Source organism: Hemiscyllium ocellatum, chromosome 15 (assembly GCF_020745735.1).
Source record: "Hemiscyllium ocellatum isolate sHemOce1 chromosome 15, sHemOce1.pat.X.cur, whole genome shotgun sequence".
NCBI classification, from domain to species: Eukaryota; Metazoa; Chordata; class Chondrichthyes; order Orectolobiformes; family Hemiscylliidae; genus Hemiscyllium; species Hemiscyllium ocellatum.
The window spans coordinates 1862134-1885739 of NC_083415.1; the positions used below are offsets into that span (position 1 = coordinate 1862134).

General features: G+C 43.2%; 1 protein-coding gene across 2 annotated transcripts in view; it reads right to left on the reverse strand.

The window, feature by feature from the left end:
• Positions 1 to 398: 398 nt before the first annotated feature.
• The window catches only part of tfap2c (transcription factor AP-2 gamma (activating enhancer binding protein 2 gamma)), a 61662-nt gene continuing 38454 nt past the window's right edge, over positions 399 to 23606 (reverse strand). For both annotated transcript variants that reach the window (XM_060836233.1, XM_060836232.1), the window contains exons 4-7: positions 20822 to 21047; positions 10712 to 10830; positions 9561 to 9702; positions 399 to 3833 (exon numbers count right to left, since the gene is read on the reverse strand). In XM_060836233.1, the coding sequence (XP_060692216.1) occupies positions 3542 to 3833; positions 9561 to 9702; positions 10712 to 10830; positions 20822 to 21047 (779 nt within the window). In that variant the 3' untranslated portion in view covers positions 399 to 3541. The remainder of the gene's footprint in view (positions 3834 to 9560; positions 9703 to 10711; positions 10831 to 20821; positions 21048 to 23606) is intronic.

The following is a 23606-nucleotide window of genomic DNA, read 5'->3' on the forward strand; positions in this document are numbered from 1 at the left end:
CAAAACCCATTGATTCCAGTTTTGCTTGGGTTTCTTGATGTCACCCTCAGTCAAATGCAGCCTTGATGCCAAGGGCTGTCACTCTCACCTCCCCTCTGGCATTTAACTCTGTTGTCCATGTTTGAATCAAAGCAGTAATGATGTCAGGAGCTGAGGGACCCTGGCAGAAGCCAAACTGGGCATCAGTGAGCCTCTGGTCAGGCTGCCTAGTTATTGAAAGAAAACTGGGATCAATTCTAGGGAGCAGCTGACTTTCCATTGTCACCTCAATAGCAACCTAAACATGGAACAGTGAATTCAACACTGGCCACAATCTGTATGACTGGAGCTCAATCCTCAAATCAAACCAATTGTAATATCACTTTACCACAAAAGAACAAGACAGGATGAACAAACAGTGCCTTCAATTCAAAATCTTTATTTTTTTTCTCAACTGACATTATGTTACAAGACACAACTGAATCCTATTCTTTGCAGGAGCTGAACCTAAACATTCATTCACAGACAAAAGAGATTTTAAAAAACTTTCTCTTGCTTCATTTACAGAAAGTACCATACAACTCACACCCAGAAGAATTATTGCTTTTCCCAGAGAGTTGGTTGAGTGTTGAGGAAGAACACAGCTTTCAACTCACTGCCAGGCACTCTGCACCTCCAACTTGAATACCCTGTTTTACACTTCTCATTATTGTAAGTGTGCAGGAATGACTAAGGAATTAAATCCTAGCTTACCCATTAAACTGGAAAATACTTCTCCAAAACAAAAGAAAACAGGAAGACTAAACCCTATTTACAAGAGGTAAACAACTTTTTTTTAAAAAAGGTTTTAAGGTTGCACCTTATTTACATTACCCATTAAATTACACATAAATAAATATGTACATTCAGAACACTGGTTCCCTTATTACTCTATTTACCCCGTGGAAGAAACTCTGCCACTGTTTGGAGAACACGTTGCTGGCTGTCTGGACACACACACACACACACACACACACACACACACACACACAAACACACCCTACTTGTCAAGCAGGGCTGTAACATTCTCTGGGCTCACTGGTAGGGTCAAGGTCAGATGGGAAAGGTCAAGTTGCTACATGGCAGTCTTTCCCTGTAAGTGTTGCAGGTCAGTCTGGTTTGACAACATCTGACCTATGACCTCCCCACAGGTCAAGCTCATGCGAGGGCTCCAGTCCAGAGTCAACCTGGACTCCAATTAACTGACCTTACACAGGATAATGAACACCTACATTGTCCCTTGAACCATGGAGAAGGGTACTTCCCTGTGTAGTTGCCCACCATTCCAGCCCAAGGGCATTAAAATCTTTTCAAAATCACATCCACATAATGGAGAAACCACCTCTTCTACAGTAACAGAGGGGAATTTCAGACATGCCTTTTAAAGCATGAATCCAGTCCCATCCCATTTCAAGGCTTCACCCTGCTTGACTTCTACCACCCTCTGAGAATCTCAGTCCAGAGGTGTAAAGGTGCAGCAGAAGAGGAAACAGGCCAGAGGACAGTGGACCTCAATGTCAAGCTGAAGTTGAGGAAAACCCGTGACCTACAGCTCATCTGCCTCTGTGCTGGCAATTCCTTTGAGGAGATTAATAAGTTTACTTTGTAATATTTCTAAACAGCTTAAAAATAACAATGAAAAATCACAGACACTTTTAAAAAAGAAGGCAGGTGAACTCCTGTTGCCAATGGCAGACAGATATACACTTACTAAATATGTTTGTGTAACATTCCTCAGTGGATTACTTCAACCAGATTTTGTTTTTTGAACCTTACAAGCATAGGCTACTGCTGCTAATGCTTTCGTAAGTCATTTCAGGGCTTTAATTTTCCTCTGATTTCCCAGCCTGCTCTTACTGGTGGAATAAAAGTTAGAAAGTTCAAACCCACTTTCTGATGCAAGCCACAGAGCCCAGAATTAAAAGATGCGGTCACTCCAATCCGCCAATACCTCGTCCCGTCCACTCATTGAGCAGTACGGAGTTTTCAAATGTAACAAGAGCTCCACTCAACTTTTCAAAAAGGTCAATTTTAAATGAGGCTTTCATCCACTAGCTATTGCTATATTACCTTTCAAATAGGATGGGACAGAAGGGAATTATGCTTGTTTGTACCGAATCTCAGTTTGCTAGTAACTCAGAAGTCCCCAGAATGTAATCCTGAACTGACTTGTTCAGATTTTGACTTCCCTAAGGTGGCCTACCATTGTGGTTAAAATGTATATAAAGAAGCTGTTTCAAGTCCCTGAATAATGCACAGTAGGTAGGTCAACCTCAGGGATTGTTCAAGTTCAATGGCTTTTACGCCACATAGTGAGCAGAAGATCTCAGGAAGCATTGAAGAGTAAAGCTCCCCTTTTGAACCTGCATCAATCAGAGATTTCACTGACACTTTTATCCTGGGTCATGTTCGAACAACAACCAGCTCAATCTGAAATAAAATCAGAAAATGCTGGAGAAGCACAGCAGGTCTGGCTGCATCTGTCGAGAGAGAAAGCAGACTTAAAATTTCAGGTCCAGTGACCTGAGCCTGCTCATTCTGCATCATCGACTTCAGAATTCAGATAATCATCCAGTTAATCAAGGTTAATCATTGGTAAACACAGAACATGAAACATATTGTGTCTTTCCCATTTTTTCGTCTGTCCAAATTTCAGCTCAATAATACCATGCTACGTCAGCATCAAAAGCCTGGTCCAGTTTGACATGGAGATAAAAAGGCAAAGTTTAGACGATGTTGCATCAATGTCTGAGCTCACTAAAGGCAAGAAGAGAAGTGAGTCATGGATGATTGGTACCCATTGTATGATCTAGGAACTCTGTGCATCCAACTGCAATCCCCATGGCAGACTGGTCTTTCCGCCTTTTTGTCTTGCGATCCCAGCCATGTTGCTCAGCTGTGGGGTATTTGGAAATTTGAAGAGTTCTCTGCTCCTGTTCACCTTGTGAGACACAGCACAGGCCTGTTACTGGAGATCAGTGATCCCAGAATGCCGTAGTAAAAGATGAAAACGCCCCCATCACCTCAAAGGTTCCTGTGGTTTCATTTCCTTCTTTTCCTTTGAGGAGCTTTCTAGCCCATCTCAGGATGGCAAATTGAACACCATAGCCCAAGCACTGTTGGCACAAACCCTGATGCCAACACTATAGAGTCTGAGGGTTTAAGCAGTGGCTGTGCCACCTTGTGTGTGAGCTGTTGGAAGATGATATTGCAGGTGCCATTGATATTGCCACAGAGGTCAGGATGTTTCACTGGCAAATGTGACCACCAGCCCAGGGTCACACAGAAAACCCAGTGACAAAGGGTCTCCACTTTCACGGGGTTTGCAATTTGGTATTTTAAGTGGAATGGGTCGTCACAGAGCAATAACGCAGTCTTGCATTTTGTGGTGCACAGGGAAGCATGAGCGATCACCTGACCATTGGGTGCCATCTTGTTCAGGGTGCTGACGGAGTTCCAAAGGGGGTCCCAGGCGTAAATTTTAAAGGGGAGGGGTAAAGTCTGTCAGCTGCTGTCGAACAGCTCACTTCCTGTGTTTCTCATCTTTGTCCGCGGCTTTGTTGCCGCTGTCCTGTGGACTCTGACCCCCGCCGGTGGTCATGTACATTTTGTCCAGGGCCTTCACTGCTTCGTTCAGGTAATTCTGTAGTGAGGTCATGGCGGCACAGATGGCAGGGCTCCCAAAGCCGTGGGTGATGAGGCTGAAGTGGGTCAGACATCCCTGAATGCCAGGCTCCAGGATCGGGCCTGGTCGTGTGTTGCCCAAGGGAGACCGGTCCTGGGTCAGCATGTCAGTAAATTCCTTGAAAATTTGCCTGAGAAAGAGAACAGAAATTTTAAAAAGGGGTTGACTTATAAATGCATCTGTGTTGTTATCTTCAACAATTCCTCATGATAATTACAGATAAGGAACATTATATTGACATTCTTGGTTGAGTGATTCAGCCTATAAGTAACACTCAACATTTTCCCCAACCTCCCACCCCCCCCCCCCACCCCAAACCATTACAGCCTTCATTCATTTCTTAAATAATTCCATGGTTTTCACCTCCACTATGAATCCACTCGATCAGTGATCTCCATGCGCCAAGAATTCTCAGTTATCAACCCTACATTTACCATTAGTTAGTTTAAACCACCTTCAGAGCCCAAATCTCCTCATGTAAAGGAGAATTCCAACTTAGCCATCTAGATATTTCAATAAGGTCATGAAGGGTGGTCGGGGTGTGGGGGGGGTTGGATGAACCAATTGATTTCAATATAGACAACCTAGAAACATGATGTCTACTCGTTGACATGTTACTAGCGACAGTGAACAACCAGTGTTGCTGAGTGCATGTGTGCCTCTGTAGAGGACATAAGACCATCAGAGGTTTACACCAGTTCATGCTAACCTGTAATGGTTAAGCCAACCCATACCCCTTAATGCAGAGCTGCCTTTTGGTTAGCACAGACGCAGGAATTGATTGCACAAGTGACTCTGACCCGGGGCGATGAGGGAATGCCACGGTATGGCAGAGAGCAGGAAACAAGGTTCTCTGATGCAGAATTTGGGGTTTGGCTTCAGGAAATGGACAGCGTGAGAAGACCCATTAACGAAAGAGAGCCAGGTGATTCTCCAAACAATTCTAAAGCAATGTGAGTTGACAGCAGTAATTTAGTAATGTCGCCTGACCAGTGATACTGAATTTCCTAGGTGGACAATTGCACTTGTTAGCACGCTGTTCCTGATGACGGGAAGAGTTAGCATAGTCCTATCAGACCATAAGGCTGCTCTCTCATTAAAGAGAGCTGACTGGCAATGAGTTAACCTGACGGTCACCACTGCTGAGGGGACAGGCTGAGTCTTTCATGGTAACCTCAGCCTCAGCAACAAAGAACATAGTTGTTACATTTGCAGATGGTACAACGATAGGTGGAGTGGCAAGTAGTGTTGAGGAAGTGGGGAGGCTGCAGGAGGACTTGGACAGGCTAGAAGAGAATGCAAAGAAGTGACAGTTGGAATGTGGGAAAAGTGAGTGAGGTTACTCTCTTCGGGAGAAAGAATAGAGACGTAAACTATTTTATAAACAGGGAAAGGCTTTGGAAATCTGACACTAAGAGTCTGGAATCAGGTTTGTTCCTTTGGTGGACTAACAGTGTGAAGCTATTCGAAGTTGAGTGCAACTTGATAACCAACTCAGGCCCTTTCTGAAAATTATGATTGTGAGAACATCATCACAGGCAATACAGGAGGAAAAGACACTTAAGTAAGGAAAACAGAAACCCCAGCCTAATCTTTTCTTCTCCTGCCTCAATATCTCTACAGAGATATATACAATCAGATTTGCTCCCTTGTTCACACAGGGTGCTCTGTACAATCTGCCAATTTCTGCAGACCCACAGAATCAGCAGTATAATTGTCACAGAGTCTGTGGAGAGACTGAATGACATAAGGAACCATTGAAAAGCTCTGTTTTTTATTTTTGAACAGATGTTTGAAAATTATGAACAAAGGGCTGATTAGAGACAGAAAGTCCAGAAAAATTCAATGTAGTCATTGCACAACCTATCATTCCCAAACCACAGTGATGTCAGCTGATGTTATGGTGTATCCCAAGGGATGTCCTGACTTGACCAGTGAAATCAACAGCAAAATTCAAAGGGAATGAAGATGGGTGGTCACCCTAAGCCAAGCCCTTCTTCACAAGGGTTAACCCAAACACTAACAGCACAGGAAACCTCCACCTTCACTGACTGGGCAGTAAGCTAGAAATGTCAATCACCTTCCTTCACAGAACCAATCCTATTTCTAAAACACACGTGATGCTCAACAAAAAGCCCCTGTCAGATAGAGAAGATGACAAGATGGCCCATTGTGTTTGAGAGTCAACTCGGCTCCATTGGCAACACGTTCAGTGTTGAAAGGTCAGAGTTCATTGCCAGGTTTGGGCATCAGAGCAGTGCTAGCACTGCAATAGTGGGGAGGGAGGGTGATCGCTATGTATGAGAAGGCCAGCAGAAGTTCTGCCAAAAACAAACCAAAGCAGAAATTTCTGTGGGGAAACTCATCCCTATAAAGAGAAAATAGAGTTACCACTTTATAGAGAGAAAATAGAGTTACCGCTTTGAGTCCAGTTACCCTTTTGTTCTCATTTGTTTCAGATTTCCAGTATCCAACAGTTCTGTGTTTTATTTCAGATGTTCTGGCTACCTGTTCAGGTACAGGCTCTCGGCTCCACTCCACTTTTGAGGATGTGTCATAGAGCCATACAGCATGGAAACAGACCCTCCAGTCCAACTCATCCACACTGACCAGATATCCTAAGTCAATCTAGTCCCATTTGCCACCATTTGGTCCGAATCCCTCTAAACGTATTCATGTACCCATCCAGATGCCTTTTAAATGTTTTAATTGTACCAGCCTCCACCACCTCCTCCAGCAACTCACTCCATACATACACCATCCTCTGCATGAAAATAGTTGCCCCTCAGGCTCCTTTTAAATCAGTCCCCTCTCACGTGAAATCTATACCCTTTTGGTTTGGGCTCCCTACCCTGGGGAAAAGACCTTGTCTATTCACCTTGTCCATGCCCCTCAGAATTTTATAAACCTCCAGTTACCCCTCAGCCTCCACGCTCCAAGGAAAATAGTCCAGCCTCTCCTGATAACTCAAACTATCCAATCTCAGTGACATTCTTGTAAATCCTTTTTGCACCCTTTCCAGTTCAATAACATCCTTCTGATAGCAGGATGACCAGAATTATATGGAGAACTCCAAATGTGACCTTACTAATGCCTCGTACAGCTGTAACACGACGTCCCAACATCTCTGACCGATAAAGGGAAGCATGTCAAACACCTTCTTCACCACCCTGTCTACTGTGATGCAACTTTCACGGAACTACGTATTTGTTCATCAACACCCCCCAAGGCCCAACCATTGACTGTGTAAGTCCTGCCCTGGTTTGTCTTACCAAAATGCAATACCTCACATGTATCGAAATCAAACTGCATCCACTACTCCTCAGCCCACTGACTGTTGTTACTGTAACTGTTTGGTGTATCAGACAGTGAGCATCATTTGGCTTGTGTGAACAGGGAGATAGTGAATCATCAGCAGCTGTATCTACATCTCTAATTGTCCACTCTAAACAACGGAAACTGAAATAGAAATGGAAACAATTTGGTGCACCATTCACTATCGCAGATGACCACACAAAGTCATGTTCCCCCCTCCCTCCCCAATTTGGACTGAGTCATAGTCTGAATGTAGAGAGTCTTCAATTGATTAGATCCTGTACTTAGCAGTGCAGCTGTCAGCATGCATATACTAGCGTGTACACCGGACACGTACATATGTAAGGGGCATGCCCACAGACAAGAATGCCCACATGAGATAATACATGCTCAGACTGCACACTGGCAACACAGACACACAAGCGAGTACATGCAGCCACGAGTAACACAGACAGACACATGACAACATGAAAGAACACAGCCAGGATCAAGGATGTATCCAGTTGGATCATGAAACAAAGTTCAGAGCCAGGAATCATTTTAACTTGTAAAAGATGTTGCTAGTATAGCTGCTGTAATCAGGCCTATACACGCACATCATCCAACAGCAGAACTTACACAAGCAGCTGAATTGAAGTAAAACAACGATTTCAAGCCACTTGGAATAAAACTCCAATCAAAAACGCTGATTAGGATGGAGCTCATGACCACTTTATTGATACATCCTTCCACAACTTGACTCGTCCAGTTTGGAATCTATTTGGTACATCAGTCGACGGGATGTATCCCAACAAGCAGCTGTCTATCTCGCGTCTGCACATTAACTGGTTCTCTTGATGTTTTCTTTGGTCCATTCACAGGGAGCAAGCTCAATGTGGAGTCAAGATCACTCACAGCGCATGTTCAAATGAGTTACGCCACTGGGGGATAACAACCCAATTCAGCCCAATACAGTCAGGTAAAGAATCAGAATCCCCAATCTGGGCACATTACAGTTTGTGTGGTCCTTCTCAAAGAACAGACACCATTGGAGATTCCATCAACAAATTTAATAACAAGCTCCCCACAAGCAGCAATAAGATAAATGACCAGATAATCTAAATGAGGTGTTTATTGAGGGGATAACTACCAATCAGACATGAGGAGAACTCCCTGTTTTCCATTATGTCACACGCCTCAGCATCTTACCAGCATCTGTACCCTCATCCCTGCCAGGTCTGGGGCACCTGCACAATCCCAAGGACCTGCTGGGATCTTGAGCACCTTCTACCCAGAAGAGGGCAGAGGCAGAGGCAGAGGCCAGAGGCCAGAGGGCAGAGGGCCTTAGACCAAGGAGCACTGCCTTAGAGCGTTAGGACACTGTAGGGTACCAGCAGGAGTGAGAGCAGGCCTGCCCTTGGCCTTTCCTCTGGGGAATGCAGTCTGGAGACTCCGATGCTCTGTTAAATTCAGCCCTATGTTCTAAAATCTAAGGGGAACTCAACCCATGACCGTCTAACTGAGGCCACAGGCTGGCAGGCAGTGTTTAATAGAGTGCGTCAATTGGATCTCTTCAGCTCTCAGAGTTCTGATGTGACAAGTTACAATTCCTTGCACACCACCACCCCCAGGTTTGTGACAATGTTTTTTCACATTTTATTATTTTGGAGAAATTGTGGTGACCCATGCTGAAATTGCAAATGATAGGGTAATCAGATGCGACTCAGTACAACACTCCAGCTCTGGTTCTGATCCACTAGTGTGAACTTAAGCACACATTGGAGAACTGCTTTCCACCAGGAAAGGGAACTGGCTTGCCAAAGGGAATAGCGGACTGTAGTAATGTTCCACTGTGGAGTATGAACATGTCAGGATGTAGTACATGAGTAATTTGCGCCTGAATACATAATTCTCCAGAAATGAGAGATATCCCACCCACCCTGTTGTTGATGAACTCATAGATGTTAATAGGGCAGCAACTGCGTTCTGATTGTATCATGTGGCTATCAGGGGGATTCCTGCGTCTCTCCTCATTCAACAGTCCCTATGTCGTAGAATCCTACAGCATTGCAAGCCCCCTCAGCCCATGGTGTCTGTGCTATAAAAAAACATTCTAATTGGCTCTATTACAACATGATGTTCAACCTTTCCCCTTACATGTATGTATCAAAACCAATCTCAGAGCGGACAGGTGCTTCAGTTTCTATCATCTTTCCAACCAGCGTAACTCCAATTCATACCAACTTACCCTTTTAAATAAAAAGACATTGTCTCTGTTTTGATTTTTTTTGCCACTCTGTTAAATCTGTGCCTTCTCTTTACCTGCTGTCCTGCTAGTGGTAACGCTTCCCTCTTATTCACCAACTTCAAAATTATTTGTATCTCGAATTTTATGAAGGTTTGGCATAATCTCCTGGCTTTTGCATTCCATTATTTGTTTAGGAGGCCTGAAGTTGATCATTTCTGTTCTTTCATTTCTCTCTCTGCCCCTACAATTCCAAACATGACATCTTCCAGCCACTCCCCACCATCAGTGACCATCTTAATGGGAGGGGAAACTTACTTGGCTGCAAGTAGCATGTTCTTCCGACTGCTGATCTCACTGCGGTCGATATGCTGCCGGGTCAGGTATTCCGCAACTGCTTTAGCAGGGAATTCGGTCTCACACACATAACCAAAGTCACGAGCGAGGTGAACAGCTTCACCTAAAGGCAAATAAGGCATCACACGGAATTAGTAAGTCAAAGCTGGCAGAATCTGGATAATGGAGAGTAGGACAGTGACAAACAGGGGGAGCATCTACATCTGACTCATATTCGCCTTGGGGACTGCAGAGAGCGTTTGACTTGAAAGTAACCCCACTTTCAGAGTCAAACCCTACTCTGGACAGAATGGGGAGCACAACTTGGACTCAAACTTCTGCTTTGAAATCCTGGAGTCTGAACAAACAAAACTAACTGCAGGCTCTATGACAGGGGACACGTGTGGGACAAAGGTATGTCTAGTTGGGGTAAAGTTCATGACATGCCATATTATGTACAAAAAGAGTCTCTCTCATGTTATATTGTCTTCAAATTAAATCACGTTACATTCAAACTAATGAGCACAGAATTATTTAATTTTGGGGTCATGACTCATAGCATTGGTTAGAATCTTCAAGTTGTTTTTAAACATTTTTGGATCAACTCCATGAGGATTTCATTAGTTGGGAATGTCTGGGGCCAGTAAATGTTACAGGCTTAACATCCCTCTGTCTACTCTGAAATAGTCAGAAGTCACACGCACTAGGTTATAGTCCAAGAGGTTTATTTGAAATCACAAGTTTTCGGAGTGCTTCTCCTTCAACAGGTGAAAAGCAACAAGCAAACGTTAATTCTTTAATACCCGAGTCTGGCTGGTGAATCTCTGAAAGTATCAATTTCAGACCATTTATTTTTTTAAGGGGTAAGGGACAGTTCCCCTCATCACACTACATGTAAGGCAGTTACTCGCCCCTCTGTGACAAATGCCTGGGAGTGTTCTTGCTGTTAACCAGTTACTGAAACTTCAATACAAAGCCTGACTAAATGGTCTAAACGTGGCTTCCACCAATTTGAGGAGATCCGATAGTGTGAAAGCCTAAAGAAATCACAAGCGAATGTCATTACTGCACAGCATGGCGAGATGACTCTGGACTCCTGAGTACGATGGGGATAAAATGGAACCTGGGCATACCTTCAACGAGGGAAGTCAGCAGTGTCACATTGGCAGCTTTCCTCCTCCCAGCAGGAAGGTTCAACCCGATTTTGTCCAGCCTCTCACGTAATGACCTGCCTCCGTTTTTTGACTTTGCCCTGGAGAAAAAACACAATTGGGAAGTTTACTTTCCAAGCGCAAAAATGTGTGGCACATCACAAGAGAAGAAGTTTGGACTCCTCTGCGTCAGCATTATTCCAATAATGCAGGATTTCCACTTGCCTAATCACTATTGCAAGGGATTGCAAACAAATGGCTACATTAACCAGCCAGACTGACACAGCAGCTCATGGTAATGTCAGATTCACTACAGAGAAAGAGACAAGTTCAGTATCACCTGTTCAAGGTATTGACCCTTACTCGATTGATGTTATTTGCATTTATCTCATTCCCCCATCGAACACTAAGTTGAGGTACTGAAAGGATTCCCAAGTTGATTAGTAATTTGCCTGAGAGTTCCTCCTATACTCAGAACTATGCTCACACCAGCTGATGGGCCAGGTCCAGTGAGATATCTTTATGTTCTCATGGTCCACATGACATCCACACTGAACAGACCGGTTTCCAGCAATTTGTTGTCTTAGAATTCAGGGATAGAGCAGTCAACAAAAGGTGAAGCAAGATGCTCACTCCCACAGAAGGTTCAATATTCTAATTACTTTGATAAAAAAATTATGTTACGCAAGTTCAGTCATGGATTTCAGGTTGGCCAAGGGGCCAGTAGAGGTTGACACATATTGCTGTACCTCACTATATAGGCTGAAAAAGATTCCATATGTCTTAGATCAGTTTATCTCCATTGGGAATGTTAGAATGAATACTAGGGCCTCCGCTAGAATTCTATTTCCATGATTTTACGGAACAGAGAGAGGCAGTCAGGCCCAAAAGAACACTACATCTCCCCGACCATAATCCATCAAACTACCAACTGTTCCTCAGCTGCTTATCCAGCTTCCCCAAGAGATATTTATGCAATTCATCTCAACCATTCCATTGGGTGCCAAGTTTCATATTCTCACCACTCTGAGTAAGTGGCTCCTCCTAGATTCCTTTCTGAGTTTATTACTACTCACAGTACATTTATAAACCTTAAATGTGAAGGTTTTTGAAAAGAGAAACGCTAACAATTCCTGAAGCACAAGTCGTTGATTAGACAGCTGTATTTTTGAGGTTTGCCTCCTGAGAAACGATGTAAGGCAGTGGTAGATAGCCTTCCACTCACTGGGGCTGGAACGCCGCTGACTGCAGGTTCTTAATGCTTGTTCCATTATGTGTTCTTCCAGCTGGAATTTCTGGTCTGGCTTCATCCATGATGCTTCAACATAGCCGTTCATGATTGTGTACTGGTGATGTCACTGGGCTTGTAATCTAGAAGCTCAGCCAATATTTTGGGGACATAAGCTCAAATCCCACATATGGCAGACAGTGAAATTCAAGTTTGACTTTCAAAAACATTCCAGAATAAATAGCAAGCCCATTGATGACCTTTAACCTGTCAATTGTCATTAAAACCGAGATAAGATTAGATTCCCTACAGTGTGGAAACAGGCCCTTCAGCCCAACAAGTCCACACTGACCCTCCAAAGAACAACCCACCCAGACCCATTCCCTAACATTCACCAATGCAGCTAACATACGGGCAATTTAGCATGGCAATCTTCCTGACCTGCATCATCTTTGGACTGTGGGAGGAAACCAGAGCAACAGAAGGCAACCCATACAGACACGGGGAGAACATACAAACTCCACACAGACAGTTGCCTGAGGTGGGAATCGAACCGGGGTCCCTGGCACTGTGAGATAGCAATGCTAACCACTGAGCCATCGGGCCCTCCATCTAAGTCCCTTTGGGCATGAGAACAGTCATCCTTACTTGCTCTGACCTACAAGTGACCCCAGACCGACAACAGCAGGTTCAGGTGCAACTGCCCGCCACGCAATAAATGTTAGTCCTAAACTGCAACACTCACATCTCATGAATGTATTTTTTTTAAATCATGGGAATGTGAACATTTTTCCATAACACCCACAGTTATTTTTAGGTAGGTTTTCATTAAAGATCTCACTGGATGAGTGAGCGATTAAGTAGCTTGATGGTGGGGATGGATCAGTATAGGTGGGTTTTAAAGTGGGTGAGTGGGCATTTGATATAGAAGTTTGGGTCAAGGAAATGGTCAGAAGTGCAGGCAGTTCAGTCGGGACTGTTGGACAGTTGGATTGGGGGGGTTCGGCAGTCATCGTAGAAGATCATAGAATCCCTAGAGTGTGGAAGCAGGCCATTCAGCCCATTGAATCTGCACCGACCCTCCAAAGAGCATCCCACCCAGAATCACCTCTATTCACATAGCCTTAATTCTTCAACCTCCCAGCCATTCTAGAAAATCCTTTCTGTAGCCACTCCAAAGCTTTTATATCATTATTAAGGTGTGTGTACCCATGATTAGGAACCATTCTGTTACAATTATCAAGAATAAAGCAGCCTGCTTGATTGCCACCACATCTACAAGCTTCCGCTCCCCCCACCACACTCAGCACTAGTGTATACTATATACAAGATGCACTGCAGAAATGCACTAAAGATTCTTAGACAGCACTTTCCAAATGCAGGACCACGCAGCAGATACCTGGGAACATCACTGTAGTGATTGCAACAAGCTTAGCCAGGTAGACCTCATAGAATGCGAGTTCCCTGATTGGGGCTGTTAACCTGGTCAAATCGGGGACCCCTGGCTGACAGATACAAACAGAATTGTCAAATATCTTGGTCACTGAGAGTTAGCTCTGATGGAACTGGATCAGTATCAAGAACTTTCCACATATAAATAACAGATGACTTGTTAATGGGGTACTGGCCTCTGTGAGTTATTTTAACCAGCCCAAGCAAGTTTCCCTCCAAACCACTCACCATTCTGATTTGGGTGTTCCTTTACCTTCACTGGATCAAAATCCATTCTCTCCTTATGGGAGTTGCAGGTCTAACCACAGCACATGGGCTGCAGCGGTTCAAGAAGGCAGCTCACCCCCACCCTCTCAAGGACAACTAGCGATGGAAAATATATATTGGCCACCAGTGATACCCGCACCCCATTAGTGAATTTTTAAAAATAGAAAAACAAATCTCAGACTACATTCAAGCTTGAGGTAACTTACTGAACTTTATACTATATGTCTCTATTTGCAGATATTTCTGAATCAACCTGTTGAGAGATGTTATTGTGCACCTCTGGAGGAGGTGAGATGTGAACTCAGTGCCTCATGCCCTAGGGACTTTATGCATCCATTTGTAAAGCCCAGAATCCTACATTCTCAGTAAACAGCTTAAGCAAGTTGTTCTGCTGTGTTCAGAAATGTGCAAATACACACTTCCAAGTCTTGAATTTCTTGAGCCTTGTCTTTCAAATTGTATATTTGATGGCATGTCTTGATTCTTTTCAGTCTTTCTGCCAAACTGCAGTATTTCCCATGTTTCTACATTGAGATCCATCTGCCAAGTGTGTGTCCTTGCCAACCTGTCTCTTTCTTCCTGAAGTTAATTATTCTCTGCACCACTGTTGACTATATCTTTCACTTGGAAATATGGAGCCATTCACCATGACTGTCTACTTTCTATTCATTCCCCATTTTTGTATTCATACCGTCAATGCCCATTCATTCCTTATAGCTTACAGCTTTGCTAACAGAATCAATATTGATACTTTACTGAATGCCTTTTCAAGTCACCTCATCAAAACTCACAAGTATATCAAACATGACTTTCCTTTCACAAATCTGTGCTGATACACCTTCATTATTCCAAATGGCAGCTAATGTTCTCCCAAAATACCTTTCCTCAAAACACCATCCTCACCGACATTAAGCAGGATAGCCTGCAATTGTCAGGTTATCCTTCATCCTTTTGAACAAGGGTGTAACACGCAATTGTCCATGCCCCCAGCACTGCTCTCACCATCCTCTACCCATACCCAAAGAAGATTAAAGATTTGTGAGCAGCAGTTACACAATTCCTCACCTTCTCTCAAATGCCTTGGAGGCATCTGGTCCAAATGACCTATCTACCTGAAGTGCTGCTAATGCTACAGTTACAGTACCACCTCTGAACCTGTTTCCATCTCATCAGATTCTTGAAAGCTTCCTCATTCTCTATAGCATTGGTAGTTTCCTTCTTTGGGAAGTAGTTGTGTAGTTAACTCCTTCATTTTCTGAAATCACTGAGCAAACCAGATAAGAAGAATCAAACATAACATCAAAAACCAGCCTAAGCTCAGTCTTGCCTGTCTCTGATTTCTCTATAATGCAGTGCGTTAACAATCCTATTGTCTCAATCTTCTTTCTCAATCAACCAACTACTGTTTCTGGCTCAAAATTCACAAAGTCCTAAAGCAGTAAACTCCCAGCAAATGTCCAGAGATTAGATGACAATTAACTTCATATTTTCTGCTTGTTCTATGAATTTTGTAAATTCTACTCAAATGTCAGGAGTATAATTCTCCTTTTAAACAGAATTCTCCCACTGCTAACGAACAAGAATACAGGAATTATAAAACAAGATAAGGCATGTCCCTTAATATAAATCAGCCCCACCTACTCTCCTTGTCATACAACTCAGCCTCACCTACAAGCAGTTAAGTGCCATTCAAAACCATTTATGCAGTGTGGCTTAACAACCTCTCCAATAACGTATCTCACAAATGTGAAAATAATTCTCCATTCTGATGTTTTCATTGTGATCTTGTGCCCTCCCCTCCCCCTGGGATTTGACTTGGTTCTGGAGAAGACTCGAGACATTAACCGTTCCTCTGTCTACAGGGGCCTGCTGAGTTTTCCCAGAATTCTCTGTGTTTGTTTCAGTTTTCCAGCATCCACCGTATTTTATGCAAATCTGTAATTACAATGAATCATTTGCCCACTTCTGTGTTTATTTTTGATTAATCGTTCATTCGGCACATTCCTTTATACAAGGTCCTGGACAAGTGATATCAGTTATCCAAGTGAAATTTCCCTCTAAATACTGAATAATTTGACGTGACACAATCACTGTCTGGAAACTTCGGAACTTTTGTCACAGTCAGTCTATTTAAGGAGCTCGACAAAGCTAGCACCATCAATAGGATTATAAGCAGAGTGTTTTTTTCACTTTGAATGTTGAGAATACCAAAGGCAACATCTGCATGTTTAGTTCATATTAGAGCTGTTCCTAAGATGGAGGACAGCCACATCATCAGGTTATTTGGATGGAGATTAAGTGCTCAAAACACAAGTGTGGGAGCAATTGTGTTCCGCGGCAACTCACCCTTCACCCACTACCTGCGATCTAGCTCAATCGGGCTCTAATCAGGTGAGTTAGAGCCGACCCCTGAGCAGGTTGGAAAACCATGGGCCTCAGTGCTGAAGTTCTGCCTTGCTGGAGGTTTTGGTTACTCAAAGGCTGGCAGCTTTGGGAAGGTGGAGGCCTATTCCTCAGAGAATCCAAAGGCAAAGCAGGCCAATCTCTTTAGGATCTCCTTGTTTGGGAGTTGGAGCCAAGGGCAAAAAATTGGCTTCCTGCAATCACCTTTTTGCCCCTCATCCCTGCCTTGGATTGGTTCCAGATGGGGCAGTTGGTGGCAGGTCAGCAGGCAGGTCATCCAGATTTCCTAGTCACTTTTGCTACCCACTGGGAAGACAACGTAATCAGGCTGGTGGTGAGTTTAGCACCTTTAGGTGACCATTAATTTATGGGAAGCTGGTGGTGGTATTGCCTTTCAACTTGTAATTGAGAAACCCAGGTAATGGTTGCAGACCAAGGTTCAAATACCACCATGGCAAGATAGCAGAATTTAAATTCAACAAACATCTGAAATAAAAGTCTAATGATGACTATGAAACAACTGAATTATCACAAAACGAAGGAAATCTGCCATTCTCAGTTGGGCTGACCTACATGTTGATTCTAAATTACCCTATAAAATGGCCTAGCAAGCTATTCTGTTGTATCAACTGCTAAAACCAGATAGATCACCAGGCATCAACCTTAGCACCAGAAACAACAATGCCAAATCTAGGCCCTGTCAATCCTGCAAAGCCCATCTTACTAACATCTGGCGGCTAGTGCCAAAAATGGGAGAGTTGTCCTGATGAATGGCTTATGCTCGGAACATCAATTCTCCTGCTCCTCGAATGCTGCCTGACCTGCTGTGCTTTTCAAGCACCACACTCTCGCCTCTGATCTCCAGCATCTGCAGTCCTCACTTTCTCTCTGTCTCACAAATTAGTCAAGCAACAGCCTAACACAGTCATACTCACAGAATCATGCCTTACAGACAATGTCCCAAATATCACCATCACCATCCCTGGATATATCCTTATCCCAGTGGCAGGACAGACCCTGCAGAAGTGGCAGGAGAGAGTCTTGGTTCCCATTTTGTAATAGAAAGAATGGAGTGTGGCACAGTGGCAGTATCTCTACCTCTGGACTGGAAAGTAAGGATTCAAAACCCATCTCCTACAGAGGTATGTCATAATCTGTCTGGACAACAGAACTGAGGAAAGAATAGAGAAATGCAATGTAAACGAAAGGCAGAATTTCATCCCCAAATATGCAATGTGATTTTCAGAGTTAATGTGAGAACTTAAAGACACAGAGAAAGATGGGTTTGATTTCACTAACATGAAATTTAGTGAGGCATTGTGGTACGGTGGGTAACATCCCTGCCCCTGAGCCAGGATTCTGTTCTTCCCAGGACGATGACGATAATCTGGATGATTATCAACTTGGAAACACATCAGTGGCAGGGTGTGTGTGTGTGTGTGTGTGTGTGTGTGTGTGTGTGTGTGTGTGTGTGTGTGTGTGTGTGTGTGTGTGTGTGTGTGTGTGTGTGTGTGTGTGTGTGTGTGTGTGATGTGTGTGTGTGTGTGTGTGATGTCCTGTGGCTGGCCACATGACAGAAAAAATATTGGAGACTCTACACACACAATCCGTCGCTCCAGAATACAACGTGCATTTCACAGCCCATGTTGGCACAGAGACTTGAGTGGGGTACAACACGCCATGGAAATTATACCAGTGTACTCAGTATTTATACTTCAAATCCAAGGTTAGTTGCTTCTAGCACTTTGACAGTGGTTACAAATCTGACGCTGATGAATGTTGTGTAATTTAAAGTGAATAAATCTATCCTACTTTTTGCAAGATGTCACCACCTTGCTCCAAGGAAAACAACCCCAGCCTGTTCAGCCTCTCCCTATAGCTCAAATCCTCCAACCTTGGCAACATCCTTGTAAATCTTTCCTGAACCCTTTCAAGTTTCACAACATCTTTCCAATAGGAAGGAGACCAGAATTACATGCAATATTCCAACAGTGGCCTAACCAATGTCCTGTACAGCCGCAACGTGACCTCCCAACTCCTGTACTCAATACTCTGACCAATAAAGGAAAGCATACCAAATGCCTTCTTCACTATCCTATCTACCTGTGACTCCACTTTCAAGGAGCTATGAACCTGCACTCCAAGGTCTCTTTGTTCAGCAACACTCCCTAGGACCTTACCATGAAGTGTATAAGGAGTGTCGGAGGCCGAGGGGTGACCTTATAGAGATTTACAAAATTATAAGGGGTATGGATATAGTAAATAGGCAAAGTCTTTTCACTGGGGTCAGGGAGTCCAGAACTAGAGGGCACAGGTTTAGTGTAAGAGGGGAAAGATATAAAAGAGACCTACGGGGCAACTTTTCCACGCAGAGGGTGGTACGTGTATGGAATGTGCTGCCAGAGGATGTGGTGGTGGCTGGTACAATTGTAACATTTAAGAGGCATCTGGATGGTATATGAATAGGAAGGGTTTGGAGGGAACTGGGCCGGGTGCTGGCAGGTAGGACTAGATTGGGTTGGGATATCTGGTCGGCATGGACAGGTTGGACTGAAGGGTCTGTTTCCATGCTGTACACCTCTATGACTCTATGACCTCCTACAAGTGACCCACAGCATTTTCTTTTCAAGAGAAAAGTGCCCCAGTATATTCTATCTTTCCTGATAGTTATAAGGTCTTCAATCTGAAATCATTCTTGGAACCTGTTTTCTTGCACTTTGTCTAACACCTCCATTTTCTTTATGAAAATATTTAAAGAGATCAAGACTATGCATAGTACTTAAACATGATCTAATCAGGGTCCATTAATTTCAACTTAAATTCAATGAAAGAAGATAGCCTGTAGCTGTAAAGAATCCAAAATGCCAAGAGGCTTTGGTAGACATTCCATATGATTCAGTCATCCTAGATCAGCACTGTGTACCCTGAAGGGTTTTCTCAAGCTGACAGTGTGAAATAAAGTACAATTGAGCAGATGTGTGGAGTTTGCAGCAATTCCAAAGGTTGCTCCCAGTCCAATTGGCTTGTGACCTTGATTCATGACTTCCCACCCAACATTCAAAGCAGTTACCCTCGTACCAGAAATGGTAACAACTTCTCTTAACTGATAGCAATCCTACATTAGCTCAGCACTGTCACTGACTAAAGTGATACAGAAGGAATTTTGCAAAGCCTTAGTCCTTTTAGACAAGATGCAAAATGGCTCCAATGGTGGAATGTCATTGAGGTTTTAGTCATGACCCACTGTTTGTATTATCAAAATATCTCTGCAGAGCCCAGGATCCAAACTGTCACTTTGGAACAGCACCAATTGAATGCTACACTGTCAAAGGTTCTTCTTTCAGATGGATGGGAAAGTTCTGTGTACGATTCAAAGAGGACCACAGGATCTCAGACCAATATTTATTCCCCAACCGGAAGTCACAGAAACAGATTACAAAAGATTGTCCAATTCCTCAGTTGCAAGTGTACTAACAGTGTCAATCTCCACACCACAACAGGGTTCTTAACCACATTGCTCTATTTCATGCATTTCTGCTTGCTACTTCCATACCCTCCATAGTATTTCCCCCTCACCCTTACCTTCCAACACACAGTCCACAGTCAGCAGATCATCCTTTGTAGATACACCCCACACTTCACATTATTCGAAAGGAATCATTCCTTGTCCCTGATATCCCAATCTATTCTGCTGGAAGTGTATGGGCTCATGCCTGAAACGTTGATTCTCCTGCTCTTTGGATGCTGCCTGACCTGCTGCACTTTTCCAGCAACACATTTTTCAGCTCTGATCTCCAGCATCTGCAGTCCTCACTTTCTCCTATCCCAATCCATTCGTCAATCACCCCCAATAATCAATCTTTCACATTGGCAAGACGTCCACTTCCAACCTTTTTTTAGTTTAATCCTTCCAAGACTCCAAACTTTCCTTGTCTCATTTTAGAATTTGCTGCTGATACTGCTCCCTGTGCTGTGGAGACCACCTCTAGACTGGCTAACTGAAGATATCCATTCAGTCTGCATGATCAATGTGGTGCTGAGTTTAGTTGTCAAGTCATTTTTATTTTTCACCATCGTCCGAATTTATCCTTGGGTTCCTATATTGTTCAAGTGAAATACAACCTTGAGGAAAAACACCTCATCTTTTGTCTAGTCATCTTCCAGTCTTGCAAACTCAATTTAACAATTTCAGATTAAACCCTTTCCTCAGTATTTCAGACAGCAGCTGTTAGAAATTGTTCTGATTTTCCCGTTTGACATATACTTTATTTTGTTGACGCCACCATCATTCCTTTTTCCCATTCAATCTCCCCCACCTTCCATCCTGTCGCTGGCATTCCCAATTCTCTACGTGTCTGAAATCTGGCAAGTCTCTTCATAATCCCACATCATCAGCCTGAAACATTGACTCAAGTTCCTCTCTTCACTAATGTTGCCTGACCTGCTGAGTATTTCCAGCATTTTCTGTTATTACAAGTTATCTGGTCATTTATCACACTACTGTTTGTGGGAGCTTGCAATGCCGACATTATCAATCATAGTTCCTTCATTGAAATAGCAACTACACATCAAAAATATTTCACTGGCTCTCAACTGGTTTGGAGCCTCCTAAAAGATGCATTACCCTTTACATAATAGTTTGTAAATTCCAACCGACATGAAGTTGTTGAACAAGTTCCAAAGTAATTTACTTGTGTGGTACCTCCCTCCCACCAGCTTCTTTCAGCAATTTTCTCACTCACCTTCGCAGGACTCCACCAAGAAGGGATGCATTCAGACACTCAGGAGGAGACAAGCGCCTCTGGACTTCAGCCACTGTCACCTTGTATTTGGATGTTGAACTCAGGAGTGAGAGGCGACCAGGAACTGAACAAAAGACTTCATTGGGATTGGTAACGCCCCCAGTCAAACTCTCCTTCTGGTAGGTTAGTGCAGACAATGCTGTGCTTTTGGACATTGATATTGGCCCTTGGAGAGGAAAGACAAATAAATCAGTTGTCACAAATAACCTAAAGGGCACAAGTAGCAACTTTGGCTGCTGTGTATCAAACAGGACAGCCCGATTTATGTCCTTGAGCTCCATATTGAATACATGTGGGAGCTGTACATATCCTCACAGTGGACTCTATATATACAGCGTAAGGTCAGTTATATTGGCTTGCAGGAAACTGAGAGTGTGCACCCTTTTAAGGGAGATAGGGAAGGAATTCAAATTAAAAAGTTGACAGATACCAATTCAAAAGCACAAGCTGAAAGCACTAATTGTCAAAAGAACTTAGAAAAACGTGAAGTATTGGATTCTACCAGTACAGGCTCAACCAAAGAAAGACTTCAACTGAGGCAGGCTAGTCAATGCAGGCTAAGTCAGAAACTAAGGCTAAGATGTACAAGTTCTTTTATTCAAATGAATGCATAAACTTCTTTCTAAAGCTGAAAGCTAACACTGACATCCAAACAAGTTGAACCAATTCCATATGGAGACATGTTAGCATCTACTGCTAGGTCGCTATGGTAACGGCAACTTTTTCCCATGTTTCCATCCTCAATATAAAGTGGAAGCTTGAATACAACAAGAAGTTTCATTTATACATCACCTTTAACATGGTAGAAGTTCCCAAGGTTCTATTTTGGAGCATTAGAGAATGAACGGGGTGGGGGAGTGCTGGATGAACAATACTAGGGAGTTATTGGTAGTAGTAGAGTGTGGTGCTAGAAAAGCACAGCTGGTCAGGTAGCACCTGAGGAGCAGGAGAATCGACATTTCGGGCATAAGCCCTTCATCAGGAGGACTGATGAAGGGCTTTTGCCTGAAACATCGATTCTCCTGCTCCTTGGATGCTGCGTGTCCCACTGTGCTTTTCTAGCACCACACTCTCGATTCTGATGTCCAGCTGTCCTCACTTTCTCCTAGTTATTGGTAGCAAAGTTTTGAATGAGCTGAAAGTTTATGAAAGATGGAAGATGGGAGGCCAGTTGGATATGCACGAGAAAGCCAGATCTAGATGTAACATAGACAGGAAGGAATTTTAGTAATCACTGATGTACAAGTGTTAACTGTAGTCTGGATTAGTGGTGCTGGAAGAGTACAGCAGTTCAGGTAGCATCCGAGGAGCAGTAAAATCGACGTTATGGTCCAGCACCACTAATCCAGAATCTGGCTCCCAGCATCTGCAGTCATTGTTTTTACCTCAGTGTTAACTGTAACCTAAGCCAGATTGATAATATTCCACATGTTCTTATCTGACAGGAGAAGTGACAAGAAATGAAGTGGGTCATACTGAGTGAAATAACAGATAGTTTGGGTCTATTGGATGTTCGAGAATGGTTTTTAGCCATTTTCCTACCCTGACAAAGAGGAACTAGTTGGAAAAGTACGTGATTGAAGCAGTCCTCTTAATAACCCATAAACTCTACCATTCCTTACACACCGTCTTTTAGTGTTCAGCTGATCAGGCAAATAGGAATAGAGTCTAACATTACACTTAGTGAAGGCCCCTCTAAAAATATAGCACTCCCTCAATAATGAACGGCAGTGCCACTCTGAAGAATTGGACTGATTATATCAGCTCTACCAGGAATTCATCACAGACACACTTTTGCCATTGCACACTGTCCATTTACACATGAAAAGGAAGGACCACCAACCACATCGCATAGACACAAAATACATCAGGATGGCATGCTAGTCCCACGAGCAGAAGTGAAGTAATTGTGTTGCATTGTGACTCACACTATCACATTGCTGAACTACCAGAATACTATCCAGTTCTTCTTGATGAAAACTGCATCTCTGTAGAAAGTATCTAAAGAAAATATCCATAATACCATAAAAAGGGTATAAGTAACTGTTTCTTTGATCTTCTGGACTATGCTTATAGAGTCATAGAGTCATCCAGCACAGAAATTGAAGTTTTGTTCTGCACTTTACTCTCAATACTATAAGCAAGTCATTGAAGAGACTGTAGAGAGTAGAGGAAAGGATTACAAGAATGTTACATGAATGGAGAGGGCACAACTCTCTGTGTAAGCTGAGCAGGTTTGATTTCTTTCTCAGAAAGAGAGCATGAAGGGGATTCATGGTTTGATTACTTATTATTCCAGAACATTAGAGCATCAAAAGCTAATGGCACTGTCATAATTATTGTGATACAATTATTAATATTCAGGTTTTTAATACTAGGAAGGAGTTGGAAAAGGGAATTGAGGAGAAATTATTCCCTAATTGTGGAGCCATACAGAACAAGTCAGCATGAATACAAGATTGTCACTAACAAGTCAAAAATGGAATTTAGGGTAAAGGTGATAAGAATGTGGAACCTGCCATATGGTGCTGGCCATTCATGTACGCATGGGGAATGCTGAATGTACAGAAAGGGAGAGAGGACTTGGGAAGATTAAGGAGTATCAGAGTGGGAGACGATTGGCCTACATTGTTAACACCAGTATAGACCACTTGGAACAAAAGGCCATTTCTCCATAATTCAATGTAGTTTAACATGTCATGTTAGGTGCAAGACACAGAAATAA